Source organism: Simochromis diagramma, unplaced genomic scaffold (genome assembly GCF_900408965.1).
Source record: "Simochromis diagramma unplaced genomic scaffold, fSimDia1.1 OVJJ01000343.1, whole genome shotgun sequence".
In the NCBI taxonomy this organism is placed as follows: domain Eukaryota; kingdom Metazoa; phylum Chordata; class Actinopteri; order Cichliformes; family Cichlidae; genus Simochromis; species Simochromis diagramma.
This window is the reverse complement of record NW_024386831.1, coordinates 461,747-484,104: the sequence shown is the minus strand read 5'-3', so window position 1 is coordinate 484,104 and position 22,358 is coordinate 461,747. Positions and strand designations below refer to the sequence as shown.

Sequence of the window (22,358 nt, the reverse complement as noted above, 5' to 3'; positions counted from 1 at the left end):
GAATGGGATCGTCGTGCGCAGGCGCAGTAGATGCAGGGATGATGTTGGCACTTGGAAGTCTGTCGCATGGCAATGCTGAAAAAAACAAAAATCCCCGACGGTGTGCAACACATAACCCGACCTCTGGCGACATCTGGTGGACACACGGTGGCTTCACAAACGCGCATGTGTGTTTGTTTGTTTATTTGTGTAGATTTTCATACTTCAGGATTTTATGTTTATGTTTAATTCCTTTAACTCCAATTTCCACTCAAACAAAACTTTTGGTTCTGTAAGAATTGTCTCCTGTAAGAGTAATAAAAACATCTCTTTACCTCTGCAGCAATTATCATGATTAATAATATTATTCAGTTCTCTAAAATATACAAATCTTCAATGAAAAGAAAATATCTACATGTTGATTCTCTTAAACTTCTTTTAGATTTCTCAGGGTTGTGGGAGGGTTGTATTTGGAGCCTATCCCAGGTAACATAGGGCGAGAGGTGGGGTACACCCTGGACAGGTCACCAGACTGTCACAGAGATAGCACATAGAGACAGTCACTTTTAATAATTTCTATTATCAATCTCAAATGCTTTGTGATATTATTAATAATTAGACGTATGGGAGTGGACAGTAAGGATGGGATCTTGCTTCTGCTGGGAAGACATGTCTGTTGCCACTGCAATAGAGGGTGGGTAAATAAAGCTAAGAAATTGTTGATAAGACATTGGAAACTGCTTGTACAGCATTCAGAGACTTGTGAAACCATGTTTTAAGGTGTGAGTGTCTAATAGTAGTCTTGGTAAACTTGTAGTACTCCCAGTTAAAACTTCCCATAGGAGCAGTGACAGTCGGCGCTGCTGTTGTTGTGAGAGGGAAAAGGGGAGCAGCCTCCACTGAGGATGGCATAAAGTTAAACTGAAGGTCGCAGAACATCCTCTGAACTGTTATTTTTTACTAAAAACGAATTTTCCTGACCCTCCAGGGCTGCAGATTGTCACCTCAAGTGGTACATTGAATGTTTGGGGAAAATTTCCTTGTTTGCTGGGATACAACCTGGCACAATGATCTACTTTTGCCTATTTTGAGAAATGGTGTTTGTGATTGATTAGTTATGCCTGTAGAGGTCTTTAGGGGGAGCTCTTGCCACCATACTGAAGATGTTGAAAGGAAAGCTATCCCACCATTTTTACTCATTTATCCTCTTTTCAGGTATGAAGAAAGAATTTGTACAGTTGTACTATGAACTATTATGTGGGGAACTGTGTTGCTTGTATTTTCTAAACATGCTAACTGAAGTTTGGAAATCTTTTTAAGCTTTCTTTCAGTTTTTAGTGCTAACTGGTGCACCGTACAGTTAGCTAAGCTAAACACTGGCTTGGTGGCTGGCACAGAAATGCATGTCCCCAGAATATATACCACACATACGGGATATACTTTAATCATGATTAGTTCAATAGGAAACACATACAGTGTATGTGTGAGATTAACCTTTGCTATATTTCTGTGTCAAACTATCCACTGATATGCTTGTGTTTGTTTTATAACAAGGATTGGTATTAAAAAAGGGACAAATGACTGTAGATGTGTTTTATAAATGTTTATTTCCAGAACATTTGAGGTTCATAATCTATGTTTATGTTTATTGATTTGTTTGTTTAATTTGTTGTCAAGTGTCTTTCAGCAAATCAAAGTTCACAGTGATGGATGTTGGACTGATACGAAGCAGATGCTCACAGTTGGTTTCAAAGGTTTCAGTCGTCAGTTTAAAGGTAAGCTAATGTATTCGATATTACTGTTATTCTGTATTTCTTTACTGGTGTCATGCAGGCTGGGGGTTGGAAAGCGGCCCCAATAGCCCTCGTAACATCTTCTTAGCTAAATGTAGCTAGAGCACAGTTCTCAGCCTGTCCAGAAAGACAACTGTAATTCACAGTACACATAATTTTTTGACTAAATGTTGAATGAGTCATTTCCCACCTGGCAATCCCACTTTAACACTGTCTGGAACTTCTTCTGAGTTTTAAAACAAACTTTCTGGAAAGCACTTTCCTGATTTTACTAGAAATATAATTTCCTTTTAACTGTCTTTCAATAGACTAAAAGAATAAATAATAAGACTAAAGTATAAAAAAAGATTGTTGGCTATAGTTAGGCTATATAGGCTATAGATAGTAGAAGTGTCTCCATGGCACGAAGTATTTTCAGCATGAGGTAAAATCACTCCTCTGGAGTAGTCCATTACCAAAACCAGACCCTGGTACCAACAGCAGAACATGGATGGGTGGATCAGTCTATGTCAGGTGGCTGAAACAGACAGATTAATGTAGCTGTAAGTCTTGTATGAAAATTGGAAAAGCAATAAAGCACAGTAGTTGTTTCCTTTAGGCTGTTACATATGCAAAGATGTGGGAATGTCCTTCATCTATGTTTCTGTATCGAAAATGCTGTAAATAGCCTAAAACATCACCTGTTTAACATGATGGATCCTAAAGAGAAAAAACCTTTGCTGTGAATCACAGCCAGTGTAGAGCTGTTAGAAGAAACACAGCAGCAGATATCAGACATTCAGGGGAGCTCGTCACTCCAGCACCTGCAGACAGAGACACACCAACATGTAAGCTATTCTGCACTGCTGTAAAAATTAGGAACACTTTGAAAACACACATTCTTTACTGATGTGACTGGGTACCTACAGAGGGCTGAATTTGAGAACACCACAAAAACCAGCGTGAAAACAAAATTATACGAGAGGCTTGATTGGGGTGGCTGTAGCTCAGGCGGTAGAGCAGGTCATCTACAGATCGGCAGGTTGGTGGTTCGATTCCTGGCTAGTCTGCATGCCAAATATTGGGCAAGATACTAACCCCAAATTGCTCTCCGATGCATCCATTGGAATATGAATGTTAGGCAGAAAGCACTTAAAAAGTGTGCATGGGTGAATGCACAAGTTGTATAAAGTGCTTTGAGTGCTCAGAAGAGTAGAAAAGTGCTATATTTACATTTTCCTTCAATTTAATTACAGCAACTCAAAATGGCAATTAGTAGCTTGTGTGGGCGTGGCTAACGTGCTTGCTTGACAACATCAGGGCATGCTCATAACTGGATGATGGTTTATATCCTGGGGGATTGCTTCCCAGATTTGGACCAGGGTATCACTGAGCTCCTGGTCAGTCTGAGGGGCAACCTGGCAGCGTTGAATGGACAAAAAAAAAGTTCAAATATTTTTCTATTGGTTTTAAGTCACGTGGGAGTGGGAGCCTAATATAAGATAAAACCTTGCAATTTCAACAGCACATCTCAGTCTTTCTACATGATAAATGTGTAAATTACAGAGAAAATTCTGATAGTTCACCTCCTATACTTTCCTGTATTTATAAAACATGGAATTTTTATTAACTTAACTGAAATTTCTACAGAAGACAATGAAAAACAGGAACCTTTCTGTCATATAACTACTTGTTAAGTACTTGAATGGCTGTGAGGGGGTCTTTATCTGCAGGGAAAACTGTAAAACCTATAAAACTACAGTTAAATTTTTTTCCCTTCCTTCACATTTTCCAAAGCCATTCTGCAGGACAGTTTTGGAACCTTTGCCAGGCCAATTCATGCCTGGGGACTAGATCTTTTGACACCTGTGCCTTAGACTGATTCTTATCGCTGCACATACCTCTATACTGGTTTTAAAATGTTCGTGACCTGAGTCAGAACAGAAATAGCCACATCAGCTTTAAAAGCCTCTTTTTCCAGGAATAAACTACAGGAGGTAAAACTGTCACATGAGAGTTTAAGTCACTATTACAGGACTGAGTAAATGAGTCTCAGTCGGTGGGACTGCTCGTAAATTGAAGATGAAATCTGTCTCAAACTGAATGTGACTTTCTGCTTCAAGCTCTGAGCTGTGGGGAGGGCGTTTGACACGTAATTTGACATTTCCTCTGCACGAGAACAGATCATTGTTGTTCTACTTCAGTGTGAGACCGGAGATGAAGTGAACAGATACAAAAAGAATACAAAATAAATATGACAAAAAGCAACACTGATAATGCAAAACTGCAGAAAATGGTTGATATCCTGAATTTGTGAGTGAATATTGGAGGACCCTTTTGTGGTTTCCAAATTTTAATAATTTAATAATTCAAACTTGTTAAAAATGCGCTTTAGATGCTTTGATTTGCGCTAGTAATTTTTCTGGACTGATTCATACCAGCGTTGTTTTGATTATGAGTTATAATTTTGGGCAAACAGCAACTACAAATGCATGTATTTTATCATGATAAGTATTCTCGCCATGACAGCTACATAGTAGAGCTCAGAAACTTTAAAGGTTACTCAGTGTTTTGAGGTCCTACTGTTTCACATCCTGATGACAGAGACGTTGAAATAACTGCTGTTTTTGTTCTTATTTGTGGCTAACAGCTTTCTGCATATGAGCTCACCATGTCTAGTTTGCAAAAACAAAAGTGGTGATTATGAAACCGCTCAGCTTCATAACAGCTGCAAACTCCCTCCTCTCTTAATAGTTTGTTTGTAATTTGTTTTCAGCACCAAATAGATTAAAATGGGCGTTACACAGGGTGTAACATCAAGGGGACAGGTTTTCTGTGTCTGTGAAGGGGGACACATTTATACGTTTGGGATGCAAAAAATATAGCCTTTTGAATTAAAATTATTCTTTTTGATACACCTCAAATACTTTTAAATGAACAGTCATTGTCATGCAAGTTGAAAGATGGCCAAGCTTTAACACTGGAAGAGAATAATGAGCTACAATAAGTGGACTCATAGTTCTGGCTTCAAAGCACCTCCGCTACTTGCACTGGAAGAAAAGTGTTTTGACATTGATGTGATAATTATTCATTCTTTCATTCATCAAATTTTTTTTGCAGTTAATTATTAAACACAGAAAAAGTGATCAGAGTTGGAAAATACAAAATATCTGACCGCTAAAAAAATAGATATATGGTTTTTACTGTCCATTTTTATTAAATTCTATAAAATAAAAACCACTACCACAAATATTATGTTGTGTAACCTCGAGTGACTGTACTGGCATGTAGGTTACATGTGAAATTAGTGAGATCCCCTCTATCTCCAGTTTAACTTTTCTCAGTCCACTGGATGGCGCCAAACATACCTTTGCTGAAAGTGTCGGTGGCCCTCATTGTCGTGTTCAAAGTCGGGTTGTGGATGAGACAGCTCACGGCCTCGTGAGGACCTGCAGGGATTAGTAGGGTGCTGCGGGAGCTGTAAAGGCGGTCGTGATAATTCTGCATCGTTGTAGTTTGGATGTTCCTCGACTCTACTGATTGATGAGAGCTGGTATAGAGGAGGACCCATTGTATCTCAGGGGCAGGAAATCCTCCTTGGGTAGTGCACACTGCAGTCATTGTTTTCATATTAACATCTAGCCTGGGATTCTGATAAGGAACTGAGGAGAGAAGGGGACAGAAGACCATTTCCATCTTTCTAAAATTTTTTGAGTAAAGAAAGTGAATATTACTCTAACAGGAGTAGCGATTCTTCATGCCAGATTCTTCAGAATGGCATAACCTCATCAGTCCTTCGGCTGGATGAGGTGAATATGTATAATTCCTGAATAGCTTGTGCACTTCAAGCACATCTTGACTGTTTGATTTAAAACCCACTGTGGTTGTGCACAGAGCAAAAATACACAAACTGTGTCTTTGTCCAAAATGATTTGAACCTAGCTGTCACTTGATTACCGATAAATAATCATTACAATCACTAAATGCAAATATTAGCATTGTCACTGTTGGCAGTGCCTGAAAGGAGGAAACTACACATTCTACATTAACCACAATAGCATAAAATCAATGTAATCTCCACTGACTGTAGGTGCTTATTTATATGACAATATAACTTCTCTTTCTTATTTTTGTGAAAGAGACTGAAAACCTTTCTTACCACCGATCTGTAAAGTTACTTGGCAGATCTGTGTGTGTTCCAGGTGGTATTTCTTCATCACGCTGCCGTCCAAGACTGCCGCAAAAGCCCAGAAAGTCCTTTCGTTATCTTCAAGAGTCAGGTTTTTGATTATGATGCTGATATTTCCTCTAATTATGTCCTGGGGGAAGGCTGTGACTCTGTGTTTATAGTAGTCATTTACATGCTCAGCCATCTTTCTTCCTTCATTATAGGAATACAACACAAAATCCCTGTTATCTTGCCAATAAAAACGAACATTACTCCAGTCCGTGATATTTTTATTTTGTATACTACATTCGAGGACTGCTGAGTCGGTGATAGTGGTGTTAACATACACCAGTGTTGCATTACCAACTGAAAATGGAAAAAAAAAATAAAATGGACAACTGTTAATGATTGCTACTTCCTCAAATCCTGTGACAGTCTAATACCAAGTACTCTTATCTTTAAAACGAATTTCTTCTCAGATAAGCCAAACGGTACAGTTCCATCATGTACACAAACACGCACACAGCTTTGAATGAAAATGGTCTTATAAAAAGGTGATAGCTTACCGATCGTGAGACTGAAAAAAAGTACAAATAGGATCAACATTTTTGTGAGCCTTTTGTCAAAGAGCAGCGAGTAAAACACGTGTTAGTGAGCACGAACACTAAAAATGAGGTCATGTGCAATGGAGACTAACAAGATGCCTTCTTTTGACTCGACAGTCTTCATCGGGCCTTTCCCCCCAGAATGACTAGTAATAAAGTCTTCATAATACCGAAGTAAAGCTCTGCTGCGGAGAGCAGCTAATATCTGCATTATCAGTGCCCTGTGACTACATAAAGCCTACGTGCTTTGGTTGCCATTGAAGAGGAAGTGAGAGTTGGGTAACATGTCAGAGTATTAAAGCAGAATATTAAACTAAGTGTACTCTAAGGAGACTCAATAATCTGAGCCTTTCCGACATCGAGAGATAGAAAATAAAACAGAAGAGTGAGCTGATATTCTCTGTTCACCTCTGCACGACAAGCTTCCACTCTCTGTCAGACAAAGACGTTCAGATGACTTCCTTAATATTGAGAACCACCTGCCATTAGATGCAGATATGAAATCAGTTTAATATGATAGAAAAGGAAGAACATGACTCACGTATGTTTACAGATCCAACGAGGATACCTGACAGTTTTTCCATTGCCCGCCTAACATAGAAACAGTGTGTGTGAAAACCAACAGGGGCCGAAAGGTAAGATTCTCAAATGGATATCTCATGGTTAGACAAAGTAGAAAAACTGTTGCATCAAAAAAAATCACACAACTTCCTGTTGCTCTATTTGCTCTTTTTTTCTTCATTGATTTTGAAGTTGTTTTGTCTCTCTTACGTTTAGCTCCTTTGATCTTCACTTTGATCATTTTTTGCCTTCTTCTCAGTCTGTTCGCTTGCTCTGTGTTCAGTAATCTTCTTGTTGATCTGATACAGGCAGTTTAATTTACACTGCTTTCTGTGGTAGTATCTTTGGTTTCCATTGTTTTTGTATCTTCAATCACTGTATACACACTGCCCACTTTATTAGGTACACCTTGCTAGGTCCGGTGTGAACCTCATTTTTCATTAAGAACTTAATTCTTCATTAAACAAAATACTGGAAATATTCGTCAAAGATTTCAGTTCATATGATATTATACATGATAGCATCACACAATTGCACCAAATGTGTGCACTGCATCCATGATGTGAATCTTTTGTTCGTTAACTCGCGGTGTTATCTTGTTTGGGGCAGCCATGGAAAGGGATGGACATGATCAGCAACAATACTCAGGGTAGGCGGAGTGTTTAAAGCTCATTTGGTGCTAATGGGCTGAAGGTGTGCCAAGAAAATATTCCCCACCCCATTACTTGGCCACCACTAGCAGGAACCGCTGATAAAGGCAGAATGGGTCCGCGTTTTTATGTTGTCTACATCAAAGTCTGACTTGACCATCTGAATGTTGCAGCATTCAGATGGTCATTCTAATGCTCAGTTTGAACATCAGCAGGTTGTTTTGATCATGTCTATATGACGAAATGGATTTAGCTGCTGGCACTTTATTGGCTTACAAGCATGCCTCAGTGTGAGCTTCACGGGATGTTTTTGGTTTGCTGTTTGTGTTTCAGTCAGATATGAACATCTTCATCCTGCACCATCATCATAACTAATCATGATAAAAAATCAAAGTGAAATAGGATATTACTGTTATGGAAATAATAAACTACTAATATTAATATATAGTATGTTATATAATACTCTATTTTAGGTCATATTAGGGCCTTGGAAGCACATCATGGACAGGTTAGGAATCGTGGCAAGATCCTTGTGTTAAATTGATTGTTTCTGAGCAGCCATCAGAGTATTTAGGGGGATAGGAGCCTTTATATTTTACCCACAATGCACTTGTACTTCAGTTGTCTTTATTGTGCAGCCAGAAACCATGGCAGCAAAGCAAAGAAAGTCAGCAGTGTTGCTTAATGATGATGCCAAAATGTATACTTTATTTCTCAAGCCTGTATTACAAGAACGAATCACCGTCAGCACATATATTCTCCTTTTTGCAACTGTCTGCTGGCTGCAGTTGTTAGTTACCAGAAATATTGGTGAAGCATAGTAGGTTTGTGGTCCATGGATCCTTTTTTGTTTTCGTTTTCTGCCACAGATGTATTCTTGCTGACTTTCTGTCTGCAGATTTGCCTCGCAGAGACAAAGGGACATAAAGCAGACTCAGTTTGTTGAAGTGAAAGCAGTTCAATTTTTTCCTCTTTGTTTCTTCAGGCATCGTCATAAAAAAGGAAAACTTTGTAACTGATTATAAAATGGCAATGATATCTCAGAAGTAATTAAGAACCAGTCAGACAGCTTGATTTAAGCAGTTTTCTAATGTAAGCATAATGCAGCTAATTTCAGAATTTACTAAGCAGCTGTTTTTGTCCTGCTAAGGCTTTACACACCAAAAGCGTTTCGTAAAAACGAAATTCCGAATTTTACGGATCCAAACATGCTGTGTAACCTAAATACACACTGAACGTGTTTGCAGAAAATTCATCCTCAAATAATACACTGTGAAAAAAAAGGAGTTGACATCAAGCAACGATGAGCTAGTCCTGATTTTACTAAACCAAAAAAGGAACAAACAGAAATTCTTTGTTCCTCTCATTCTCAAGAGAAAGGAGCAGCATGCAGAACTTCATGTTGGGATCCAGGAGCTGAAGCTTTATCGCGATTGCTTTTGCACATATTTCTGGATGTCAGTGGGGCCAGTTGAACTCTTGTTAGCAGAGATGAGACACTTTGACTGCGTCACCACCAGACAATGATGTGATTGGTTAGATGTGTTCATATGCAACCGAAACACTGGAAAAATTTAGCTTAACCTCAAAAAATTAACTTTGCAAATTCCTCCTATACGTATGTTTGGTGTGAAGGGCTGCATCAAGAATAGGTGAGTCAGAAAATATTTTTTGTGGACGATATATTTGCACAGATTTTATGTTTCTTGTGTGTAGAGGCTTTTACTCAGAAAAACCACCAAACTCTTTTTAAAAAGTATAAAAATTAAAAAAAATTTGAGGAACTGAATAAAAGTTTTGATTGCTGTCCCCCTGATGTGACCCACTGGTTATGTTTTACTTTGAATTGAAGAAGTATTACACAGTTTAGAGAACAGAGAAACACAAACAATGTCACAACACAACAGTCTATCCAAATGCAGAGCAGTGGGTCTGTTAAATGAAGCATTCTTGTAAAGCTTTTTGTTTTTAATCATTTATGAGCTTCCTTTTCAATTCATGAATGAGCATATAGAGCCACAGCTCCACCTTTGATAGACTGGGTGCTAGGCTAGGTTTTTGTACTTTTCCAGCCCTGGACTACATGATATCTGCCACTGCAAGCTACAGTAAGTAGGTCCTGATTTGTTTGCTATTGAGGGACCAAGTTGCACCACATAGTAATGTTTAATGTGAGCCAAATTTCAGTCTTCACGGGACAGGCTTCAGTGAGGGGCGATATTACAAAGAACAAGGCTCCCCTAATTCTTTGTCAGACAATTTAGGCTTTGAAGATAATGAGGCAAAAGGTAGCAGTGGGTACAAAAGCGATGTAACATAACTCAAAAGGAAGTGAAGCTAAATAACAAGCAGAAGACACAAGACTAACGTTTTGTATTCTGTAATGTAGACCTAAATGCTGCAGAGTATTAATGCACTTTGGATTGGGTCCAGATTTACATCACGAAGCTGCAGACGCCCCTCTTGCGCAGTCTGCGGCTCTGCCTTTCAGACAACGAGGGCTGCGGTTGTTTACGCAGTGTGGGTCTGATTCTTTCTTACAGAAAGAAACATATTCACACATATTCAGAAGTCTGCACAGGAGCCATCTATTCTCTTGTCAGGGTCTTCAAGGAATATTTCATCTAATTTTTTCGACTTCAAACTCCAATCATCAGGTAGGGGGGGGGGGGGGGGGGGGTCATTCTGGTCCTGGTTATCCTTTAAAAATATTTTTATTGCATTTATGTTGGTCATTTGAACCACATAGTTTCTTTTTTTTTCTCCATAAGAAGTGAGCTTGATTCTCTTCCTAAAACCTTAATTTTTTTCTATCTATAAACCATATATAAAAAATATATAATATTCTAATTGGGATACTTTTGTTCTTTATACTGTGTTAATCATAAGAGCATTTATTTATTTAGTTATTAATTCAGGTATTTATTGTCTGCTTTTCAGGCTACTGTCAGTGAAACAAAAAAGTCAAAATAAGACATGAGCCCAGAACTGAAGCATGTTTTGATTTATCTGCTTTAATATTTTATTTTGAGTGACCTGTGGAGCAGTATGGAGAAAATCATCTACATTATTAACACATACAGGTATCATTTACAGTATCCTTCAGTCATAACGAGAATGAGAGCCAAAAAATAAAATTAATTAATAAAAGAAAATGTTTTTCTGTTTTTTAATGTTTTTTCCCTTATGTAGTTGAAACTACATTTGCACATGCTCAAACGCTTCCTTCCTGTTTCGTCATTCTCTACATATCATCCTGCTGCTGACAAAAGGACGTTCCTTTTACTATAAATGGAAATGAGTTGTTTCTCCACGTTGTTTGGTATGTCTGAAAATTTGTTATATGCCTTCAAGACACTGCAAAAATGTATGTGAAGCAAAGTGTGCATACAGTGGGGCAAAAAAGTATTTAGTCAGCCACCGATTGTGCAAGTTCCCCCACTTAAAATGATGACAGAGGTCAGTAATTTGCACCAGAGGTACACTTCAACTGTGAGAGACAGAATGTGAAAAAAAAATCCATGAATTCACATGGTAGGATTTGTAAAGAATTTATACGTAAATTAGGGTGGAAAATAAGTATTTGGTCACCTCAAACAAGGAAAATCTCTGGCTCTCACAGACCTGTAACGTCTTCTGTAAGAAGCTTTTCTGTCCCCCACTCGTTACCTGTATGAATGGCACCTGTTTGAACTCATCATCTGTATAAAAGACACCTGTCCACAGCCTCAAACAGTCAGACTCCAAACTCCGCCATGGCCAAGACCAAAGAGCTTTCGAAGGACACCAGGAAAAGTATTGTAGACCTGCACCAGACTGGGAAGAGTGAATCTACAATAGGCAAGCAGCTTGGTGTGAAAAAATCAACTGTGGGAGCAATCATCAGAAAATGGAAGACATACAAAACCACTGATAATCTCCCTCGATCTGGGGCTCCACGCAAGATCTCATCCCGTGGGGTCAAAATGATCATGAGAACGGTGAGCAAAGATCCCAGAACCACACGGGGGGACCTGGTGAATGACCTGCAGAGAGCTGGGACCAAAGTAACAAAGGTCACCATCAGTAACACACTACAACGGCAGGGAATCAAATCCCGCAGTGCCAGACGTGTTCCGCTGCTGAAGCCAGTGCATGTCCAGGCCCGTCTGAAGTTTGCCAGAGAGCACATGGATGATACAGCAGAGGATTGGGAGAATGTCATGTGGTCAGATGAAACCAAAGTAGAACTTTTTGGTATAAACTCAACTCGTCGTGTTTGGAGGGAGAAGAATACTGAGTTGCATCCCAAGAACACCATACCTACTGTGAAGCATGGGGGTGGAAACATCATGCTATGGGGCTGTTTTTCTGCCAAGGGGACAGGACGACTGATCCGTGTTAAGGACAGAATGAATGGGGCCATGTATCGTGAGATTTTGAGCCAAAACCTCCTTCCATCAGTGAGAACTTTGAAGATGAAACGAGGCTGGGTCTTCCAACATGACAATGATCCAAAACACACCGCCCGGGCAACAAAGGAGTGGCTCCGTAAGAAGCATTTGAAAGTCCTGGAGTGGCCTAGCCAGTCTCCAGACCTCAACCCCATAGAAAATCTGTGGCGGGAGTTGAAAGTCTGTGTTGCTCGGCGACAGCCCCAAAACATCACTGCTCTCGAGAAGATCTGCATGGAGGAATGGGCCAAAATACCAGCTACTGTGTGTGCAAACCTGGTAAAGACCTATAGTAAACGTTTGACCTCTGTTATTGCCAACAAAGGTTATGTTACAAAGTATTGGGTTGTATTTTTGTTATTGACCAAATACTTATTTTCCACCCTGATTTACGAATAAATTCTTTACAAATCCTACCATGTGGATTCATGGATTTTTTTTTCACATTCTGTCTCTCACAGTTGAAGTGTACCTCTGGTGCAAATTACTGACCTCTGTCATCATTTTAGGTGGGGGAACTTGCACAATCGGTGGCTGACTAAATACTTTTTTGCCCCACTGTATATGTACTTCTTTTAGCATGGTGACCTTTGTGCTTATGAAATCTGCTCTTTCTATTAATCCAGTTTATAATATCATTATTTACTAATCTCATCAGCTGTCTTGTTAGTTGTTACATTCAGCGATAAAAATGTTGCGTGAGACGTGAAAGTAGTTCGAGTGTCGTGGGAGAACTCTTTTTGTCTGATGACCACGTAAGCCAACAAAATAGTGGCTGTCATTTGTCAGCCTAAAAGTTGAAGTGTTGCCTTGGAAGTGAGATCCTGAACCTGAAGGTTGCTCTATGCATCTAACTGTGTGTGTATGTGGAGGGTTAAAAAAACAAAAGGTGACGTGGTCTAGTAGTTAGCTCCATTGTGTGAAGTCTAAGGTATTGTGCAGTTTAGCTCACTGGAGCTGTTTTCCTACTGAGGAAAAGAATAATCTGGTTGAATTAAAGCTTAAAATAAACTGGCTGAAGGGCAGAGCAGGGGAGCTGGAAAACTGCAGAGTTGGCAGCTGCGTAGGGTGAGGCTCGGCTGCTCAACCACATCGTGCTCAAACCGTTCATAGAGTGGGTCTATAAGTAGGCCCACTCCGCTACCAGCTGGTTAACCAGCCTGTGATTGCAAAAGCTTCTTTGTGCCTATTACCATTAATGTAGGTCCCATTTAAAGTCTTTGGTGTTGACCTCATCAGGCCATTTTACCAGAGTCCTCGCAAAGATATCGCTTTGTATTAGTTCTGGTGGATCATGTAATCTGATATCCCAAAGCAGTGAGGCTGCGCAACGTTTCTGCAAAGAGTGTGGCACAAGCACTGTTTCAGGTCATTTCCCATTCTTGATCCTGAAAGATATACTGACTGACCAGGGTACATGGTTCATGTCTTGCACACTAAAGGAGCTGTATGAATTATTGGGCATTAAATCTGTTTGGACCAGTGTCTACCACCCTCAGACTGACGGGTTGGTGGAGTGACTGAACAAGACTTAAAAGCCCATGATTCATAAGTTCATTCACGAGGATAAATGCAATTGGGATCGCCACAAAGTGCTTGTATTATTCCTTTCTTTTAGCTCAAAGTTACTTGCCAATTGGTAAGGTCTCGTTGTGGTCACGTGGTGGCGTTGACTATAACATCATACTGTCAGACAGGGGAGGAGCCACACAAATATATCACCTCAAACTCTTAAAAGCATGAAGAGAGGCTGAAACCGCTTCTCTGGTGAGCCTGGTGACGGTGAGAGATGAGTTGGGGCTGGCGGTGCATAATTCCACGATTCCTGCCTCCCGCCATTGTGGCAACCATCTCACACAGCCCCAGAGAGCAGAGTAGCGGTGTTTTGCAGATTTGTTCTCCACCCTGCTCAGCTATACTAGTCTCATGAACAAATAATGACTCCGATATCTGCGAGTCTAATGATAGTCTTATGAGCACTATTTTGATACACACACAGGCGTGGCCCTATTGGTTACTTGAGCATAAGTGGCAAATTGTTCAGAGGGAATTGGCTGAAATGCTAAAAATGGGAGTAAAGTAACGTGGTGTAGCCCCATAGTTCTTTTTGTGAAGAAAGATGGCTCTATATAGTTTTGTGTTGACTACCCTAAGGTGAATCAAGTTTCACAGTTTGACACTTATTCCATGCCCTGGGTCAACACGCTCCCTGACCAGTTAGGCACTGCTCACTTTTTCTTGATGTTGGATTTGACCAAGGGCTACTGGCAGATTCCCTTGCCCTGCCTGAGTCCAAGAAAAAAACGGCTTTGTGCAGGCTCTCTGTGGGGAACCCTTGCTCTACACGCCGAACTTATCTCCTATTTTGAACTCTTTACACAGGCTCCTGATGTATTTTAAGACTAATTTTAAAATACTTGTACTTACATACCGAGCAGTAAACTGAGCAGCTCCAGTCTACCAGTCCCATTTGGACGTAACTTTTATTGCATTATAACTTGCATTTTTTTTCCCATTTTACCAGCTGATTAGTTAGGCTTAAACAAGTCTTCAGGTTATGACGTCTGAATTGAGTGAATCTAAATGGACTTCTTTTAGTCTCAATTTACTGTATAAAGTACAATAAAGTACTATGTTCCACAGGTCAGAAAGTGGCATTTTACGAGATTCAGAGCTCTACTGTCTGGAATGTTGAATTTTTTTTTAGCTGGATGTTTCTCTGTTTCCCTGCAGGTCTGCTGTTCTGGTTCTTGGTGCCAGTTTCATCAGAAACAAATGGAACCAGAGGGGCACCGCTGGTCCTTCAGTGCCATCACAACCTCAGCGAAAAGTTCATTCCTGAGCAAACCTCCATATACTGGCAAAGTAATTCCATCGTTCTTCATATTTTTTCAAAAGGACAAGAGGAATTTCAACACCAAAGTGAGTCATTTAAAAACAGGACTGCAATTTTCTGCGATCAACTGGCCTCTGGCAACTTCTCCCTTGTCATCAATCCGCTGATGCTGAAAGACGATCAGCTCAGCATCGAAGTTGCTTACATACCAGAAAGCAGGACGCTCTGCCAAACCACTGTTCATGTAGCAGGTATAGTTCACCTTAATTAACATGGATGCAAATATCAGCATTTGTTAAATATGTGAAATGCAAACTGTATGTCCAATGGGATTGAAAAGACGAAACCCTTCAGGCAGTGTTCAGGCACATATCTTAAGGATAATAAAACAGGTGGCTCGTGATGATTATTTTGAGTGCTGCATGTATTTATTCACTGAGTTGAGTGATGATTGAGGGATAAAACTAGTGACTAGTTTATGTTTTTGTTAATTTGTACAACAATGATCTCTGATTTCTTAAAATTTGTATGAAAATTCTAACATTTATACATGTGAAAAATCTCTGACTCATTTCCAGCTCGTTTTGAGATGCCAAATATCGTGGTCAACACCATAGATATGATGGCTATGTGTGCAACAGAGGGGGGCTTTCCTGAACCAGAGCTATCATGGATCTCCGTGGACCACGAGGGACATGAACGTACACTTGAACCACCTGATGTCCAGACCCTTGAGATCTACAAGGAAGATGACGGCACCTACAGAGCTACCAGTACTGCCAACATCAGAGGATCACAGAAAGTTACATGCAGCGTTTACAACCCAACTTCAAAGGAGACATTGAGTGTAATTAAAGACGTAATTACAGGTACTCCAAGGATCATTTTTGCTTTTCAGCCTGAAGTTGACTTTTCAAATGAATTCAGAATCCATATCCATAGGTTTGAAATAGATATGTAAACCACTGTGTTTATTAATCAACCAACAATGACAAAAACATAGAATAACTTGAGGTTCAACTCCTGAGGCAGAACTCTAAGTCTTAAGTCACAGTTCATCTTAAACACAGAGAAAAACATATATATATATATGTAATTTTGCTGTAAATTTAAAAACGCACTGTGAAATTTGAAACTGCCAGAATTACATACATCTCATCCCAGAATAACATCAATTGTAGGTCTGTTTCCCTGTAATTTCATGTCATCGAGCCAAAAGCCTTGACAAGCCTAGAAAATAACGTAATTCTCCATTGCAGACTTAGTAGTAGCAAATCTTTTATAGATACAATTTGAGTGAATGAATTCATAATTATATTAACACTAATCTCTTCAAACCAGAGAAGATCTTAAAGTAACTTTTTGAAAAAAAGTGTGGCCCCCAACAATCCTGATTTGAATTACAGTAGCTTACAACGTTACCATTTTCATGCAAGAGAATTCAAGATGCACATCAATTCCCATCAATTCGTGGAAGCTTTCTGTGTTTCATTCATACAGATTCCCATGAGCAGTTAACCTAAAGTTCAGTTTACAGTGCTGTTTAGATTTAGATGATTTTTGCACTAAGGATTAATTTTGTGTTGAAGTTGTAGGTAAAGTAACACAACTGACTGTTGTAACTGTGTCTTGTTCCTGATTTACAGATGAAGGCTGGAGTCTGCCTTTGGGAGCTGTTCTTGGAGTACCGGTAATACTTGCAGTAATACTCGGAGCAGGAGCCACCATTGGCTGCCGAAAAAGGAAAAGTCTGTAAACTTTTGAATTTTGCTCCTTTTCCTTTGTAATTATTAATTATGTAATTAAATGTTTAAAAATTGGTTACATCAAATACTGTGCGGAGGATCAGTAACAGCAGTACTGAGTAAAATGTATGACTATATACATCATTAGAAAATGACAAAGTGACTCTGACCCCTTAGCAAACTCTGGTTGCTGGGTAAAAATGTGTTATTACTTGATTGGCTGGTGAGTGGTTGCTTGCATTTGCTATGAAAAAGAGAGTGCTACACCATAAGGTTGCTGCACTTGCCTGTAGTTTGCAAGAAAGACGTCCACTTATCTGCAAATACTACCCAAATACTCTTCGAGTTTTAATGAAAGTGTGTAAAGTTTGACACAAACTGGAAACTGACAGTTTCCATTTAAAGTAAAAGAAACACATTTGCAATGCTTGCAGACAAGTTGGTGTTTTTCATGCAATCACAAGGATTTTTTTTTGTGCGGCACCGTATATTTCTTTGCAACCGATTTGACACTAGTGACTGGCAGCAACAACTGGACAACTGAGTACATACTTCTTTTGCTTTTTTCTTCCTTTAATTTGCAACATCTTTGAGAGAATGCACCAGGTTTAAACCGCTGTGGAAAATTAGTATCAATCTCTTATTTTTAGCTCACCTTCTTATGCAGTTACCAATGAAAGCTACAACACAAAGTTTGTGAGAGAGAAACATTTCAGGGTGTAAAATAACCTCAAACTATAACTTCATGACGACCACTTTTCCTCCATTGGAACTCAGAACACGAAATTAAGCACAGGCACAGATGTCTCTGCTCTGTGTCAACCCTTTACGCTGTTGAGATCCATTGGAAAAAGATCCACACATATGCCGTACACAGCTGCTCTGTTGAAAGTTAATACATGAATCATTTTTCTTGCAGGGAGAGACTGTTCAGGACAAAGCCTACAACAACTGAGCGCCAATGAACCTGCACCATTGGAAGACAGCACTCCTGATCCTGCAGCTGTTGTAGTTGATGATGTAGCTAAATAAAGGGAAAACACTAAATAGAAGACATAGCAGGAACTCATGTTTCTGAAATAAAGACCTCATCTATGGAGGACCACAGAGCCACACACACCGAAAAATAGTGTTTTTATTTTAAATTCGATTATTAAATAATAAATAACTTTATTAACGTTTGAATAAGTAAAATAAAATAATAAATAAATGAATCTGTAAATGAATTTACAAATGCATAATTTATTGTACAATTCATTATTTAAGCAAAAAAAGTCTTTACTTGATGCACGTGGCTCTTGTGGTGCTCCATATGTTAGCATGTTACCTTCAACAGGTGGTTATAGGCTGAGTCTACAGGCGCACACTCGGAGGATCAACTCTACATTTCACTGCAGGGCCCCTTCATTTTTCACAATCGGTGTCGGGCAGAATGCAAATACATAGGCTGAAATCTAAATTTTACATTTGATGTTTACATCTAAATTATTTAGCTGTAACAAAACAGGAATAAAATGTAGGACACGGAAACTAAAGTTCAAAATCTGAAGAAATAGATCACACGCAGTTTACTGATGGATCAAGATATTAGTTACCCAGATAGCATCAGACCCCAAGGTGGATCTGCCCTGAATACAGTGTATTAAATAAAAACTGTTTTTGTAGCAGTTTATGAACATTACGTTGTTTTAATGAGTATTTAGTAAAATTTAAATGTCTCAATTAAATGTTACAAACCTTTTTTCTTTAAAGAGAGGGTTTTTGTTATTTCTACCGTTAGTGGATACATATCCTTAGATTTGCTTTAATGTCTCCCAGTTTAATCATTTCTAATATGAGCCAATCCCACTTTTACTCACAGATGATGGATCTCTTACAGCCACAACAGAGACGTTTCAGAGCAATTTCACGTATAACTCAATGAATGCAGGGCAGCTTTCCAAGTCTTTAAAGAATGTAAAGCTTTATCAGTAAAGGCAAATGTCTTGTTTTTTATAGATTTTAAATATTTCAGTATAGTTTTGGGAGGATGTACACAGATGATGATTCAAAATATTGTGACGTTATAAACCGATCTGGGTAGGATGAGCTGGAAAATTAGGAGAGGAAATAAAACATTCAGTTAGTTGAACTGGTTGAAATTCAGTTTCTACTGTTAGAGTATTTCCTGCAAGAAACGTAATAACAAGCGATCAAAGCTGTCATCATGATATCAAGGGCCAGATTAGGCCGAGATGTCAGTGTTACGATGCATTTGCAAAATTGCACCCATGCAAGTGGAAAATTCTTTTGTTGATCTATTAACGGTGCACTGATTTCCATGCAAAGATGCAGTCAGTACATCTTAATGATTACCTGACTTGAGTGGATTAGCGGCTCAGAAATAAGCACACAGTGAGAGACTGTGAGGGAGCGAGTGACAGCTCTGCAACATCACAGATCAATTTTGCGCGGTTTCTTTTTCTTTTTTTCGCAGATCGGTTGTATGCAAGTCTCTTTCAAAGAGGCTGCTATTAGTGGGACTCAGAAAGATCAAGTGCATTAGATTGACAGTCTTACCCCATATACGCAACATTCACCAGAGAGCAGGTGAAGGAGAGAGATGGCATCAAAGTTAAAGAGAGGCGGAAATTACACCTCAAACGTGCACGGCCATGTGTGTGCGTGACGGATGCGCTAATTAAACACATAGCAATACACTTCTGGTTCTGTGCAAGCAGACTCCAATCCAGACACAGTTTATAGTAGAGCCTATGATACCTTTTGGTGGATCAGGTTGTCGGTCAGCCCACTGAGACTGATTTGAGTATGTCAGCAACAATATGTCAGCAATCAGGCTTAATGTGAAGTGTAATCAGATTGCAATCAGAGTACCTGTAGCTGCTTTAAAAACATAATTTAAAAATATATTTAGTTGAGTTTTAAAAGCTTAAAGTCATTTTAGTCTCATCTTCACTCATACTATATATTCACATTAAGAAACAGAAGCAGCATTAAGCCACAGCTGCACAAACCACCCAAAAGAAGAAAAAAACACAGCTTAATGTTAAATAAAAGAGATCAAACATCCAGCTATGAGTGAATAAACACTGATGAGGAGTCCGGTACCACCTGTAGCAAAGCCTCCACCACCATCAGCACTATCAGGTTTAGAGTACACTGCAGACGGGCCTTGATCGATACTGGGATGCTTAGTTTTGGTTTCATTATTCTAAAAATGCAACGCTTTGAATCTTTAGATATCATTAAATTCTGGTACCGGTGTGTGTTTTTCTGTAGTTTTGGGGCCTGATTAGATTATTTTACCATTCTAGTGTTAAACGTTTTTGAATTTTTTCTGCAAGAGTTATTAATTGAGGCAAAAATGGGAGCAAAATCCACAAATTACTGCTTACAGGTGTGGTTAGTTCTGTGGTTGGTTTTCTAAACACAGATGCAGTCAGTTCAATATGACATACTCAGTCTGCCAAAGGCAATGCAATTTAGAGCACTGTCAAAAAATAAGAGATGGTAATTTAAGATAATTTTCTAGCAGGACAAGTGCAGCATTATAATTGTAAACAGAAAATGAAGTAAATTAATATGGAACGTGTACGTTAAATATAGGCCTACAGTGGCAGTCTAGCAGAGAATCGTTATAATGGAGACAAACTTCAGTAACTGACAGAGTCCAATGTAGGACTGTAAGAAGTAACAATTGGACATCATGTTTTGATGATGGGAAATGTGTGATTGAAAAAAAAAGGGTTTTGATTGACTTAATTGTTGTTTTGAATGTGTTGCTGTATGGAATATGCAGTAGGAATGAAAAGGGAGTGGTGAAAATTGTGCCTGGGTTGACTGTGTGTAGATCCATTGGTACTGTCTTTGGTTGGGACTACAGTACACAGGAATGTAGTCATTCATCTCCCCTCACTATTTCCCCTGTTTAAGGTAACTGCCATGCACAAAACTCTACAAACTTTTTTACTCCATCATCATTGTTCATTGTAAGGGAAGAGGTGAATGGTGGACTGTTTCAGCTGTGTAAGCTAGCTTTTAATACTGTCCCACCATGTTGAATGATGTTTTTTCTGCCACTGTCTGCATATTTAAGTTAACTACTGAAAGACATACAGAACTAAAGTATTATTTAATTACTGTGGAAAGGCAGTGTCAGCTAAAATATGTGAGTTAATTAGATGTATTTACCTTATGTCACAGTTCATGTTGTGCACTGCCTGAAGTATTCTCATCAGCTAATGCAGAAAATAACAGTAACTTTGTTTGGAAACTGTGGTTCTGAGACAGAGTTTATCATTGCAGAGAGAATACGGGTTTGGTTGTGTCTTTTGTAACTGACACTCTATACAGAAGTCGAGAGCTGCATGTAAGTATCTTCATTCATCTCCAGTTTGAGGGCACAACATATTCACGCATGCGTATTTGTGATCTATATCTCACACACTGTCAGAGCTGTGAACTCCATTACATGGACTGAGCAATTCCTGCAACTGAAGCCACCGTATGTTGAAGACATTTTGTTGATTCATTTTGAGTTTTGTTGATTTTTAGTAAATACTGACATTACTTTTTTGTGTTTTTTTTGTTTCACAAAGTTTGCAATGTGTTAGTACATCTAGCCCATACTGTCACTTATTCTTGCTCTGATTTAAACCTCTCTCTGAGTGAAGCAGAGGGCTGCAGTGCCTTGTGGTGACTATTGTTGTGATTTGGCAACGAATAAATAAATTGAAATTGAAATCAGCGTTAATGACACACCGCTCTCTCTCTCTCCCTCAGCGGCTGTAGTGCGTTTGTGCAGCTTCCTGTATGAACACTCATGATACAATTGCACAAACTTGCCTGGAAGTTCAGGTGTTTAGTGGTGGTTCTTGGAAAGGGCAAATTCTGCTTCTGTGTTTTTTTTCTTCTTCTAAAAGCTGAGCAGGTAAATCACTTCAGCTTCAACCATCATCTGCACACACAGTGGGCACAGTGTCAGACACTCAGAAAAAAAACCCCTAAATATGTGACTTTAAATTTATATGCTGTCGTGCTTCCTGTGCATTTGAAGAAGCTAAGAGTGCAAACTAAACAAAACCAGTGACACACAAAGACAACTCACACACATTCATACAAGCACTTTATATGTAACATGCACACTCTGATGGACATACTGGAAGCTTTACATATCTCAGCTGGCTTGAGAACATACTGGTGTTCCCCAAGGAGAGGTGGAGGGAGGGGGAGGGCTGGGTGCCTCTGCTTAGACTCGTGCCTCCACCACCCAGATTGAGATAAATGACATTCCATGGATGGACTGATGCACAGCTTTTTTCCTGGTTGTCCAAACTAGGAGCCCCCTTCACAGTCTTTGGTTCACTGGTATGATTTAAAACAGACACTGACTTTGGTGACACCTCGTGGTAGACTAAAACATGTCATACAGCACATGTTCACAACATCCATTCTTTCACTTTCACATTCCACGTGAGATTGTTAATAAAACACCCTTGATTTATGCCTGGTTTGTGGCTGTGGCGGTATTTTGTTTTCCCAGAACTGCATGAACCCAAGGTACTTTGCTGCAGACACATCAAGTGCTGTAAAACATGGTGTGAAACAGA

General features: G+C 39.2%; 2 protein-coding genes across 8 annotated transcripts; one reads left to right on the top strand and one right to left on the bottom strand.

The window, feature by feature from the left end:
• The first annotated feature begins 54 nt into the window (after window positions 1–54).
• On the top strand, window positions 55–22,283 carry LOC120730852 (V-set domain-containing T-cell activation inhibitor 1-like). 4 transcript variants are annotated; one of them, XM_040027415.1, is made up of 7 exons: window positions 9,875–10,392; window positions 10,768–10,818; window positions 10,928–11,057; window positions 14,902–15,255; window positions 15,583–15,873; window positions 16,651–16,752; window positions 17,669–22,282. In XM_040027415.1, exons 3-7 carry the CDS (start codon window positions 11,027–11,029, stop codon window positions 17,779–17,781), a joined length of 891 nt encoding a protein of 296 aa, XP_039883349.1. In that variant the 5' UTR covers window positions 9,875–10,392; window positions 10,768–10,818; window positions 10,928–11,026; the 3' UTR covers window positions 17,782–22,282. The 4 variants fall into 4 exon arrangements, with proteins under 4 accessions (XP_039883348.1, XP_039883347.1, XP_039883350.1 ...); XM_040027414.1 differs by lacking the exons at window positions 9,875–10,392; window positions 10,768–10,818; window positions 10,928–11,057 and adding exons at window positions 55–1,194; window positions 1,657–1,754 and having other exon boundaries at window positions 16,651–16,694; window positions 17,669–22,283; XM_040027413.1 differs by lacking the exons at window positions 9,875–10,392; window positions 10,768–10,818; window positions 10,928–11,057 and adding exons at window positions 55–1,194; window positions 1,657–1,754 and having other exon boundaries at window positions 17,669–22,283.
• Window positions 1,568–7,469, bottom strand: LOC120730853 (CD276 antigen homolog). Of its 4 annotated transcripts, none has more exons than XM_040027418.1 (5): window positions 7,066–7,469; window positions 5,911–6,285; window positions 5,120–5,413; window positions 2,487–2,575; window positions 1,568–2,289 (listed from the first exon to the last, which is right to left on the bottom strand). In XM_040027418.1, the coding sequence occupies exons 1-4, from the start codon at window positions 7,106–7,108 to the stop codon at window positions 2,499–2,501; spliced, it is 789 nt and encodes a 262-aa protein (XP_039883352.1). In that variant the 5' UTR covers window positions 7,109–7,469; the 3' UTR covers window positions 1,568–2,289; window positions 2,487–2,498. The 4 variants fall into 4 exon arrangements, with proteins under 4 accessions (XP_039883352.1, XP_039883354.1, XP_039883351.1 ...); XM_040027420.1 differs by having other exon boundaries at window positions 2,453–2,575; window positions 5,911–5,985; window positions 7,066–7,466; XM_040027417.1 differs by having other exon boundaries at window positions 2,453–2,575; window positions 7,066–7,465.
• Window positions 22,284–22,358: the final 75 nt, after the last annotated feature.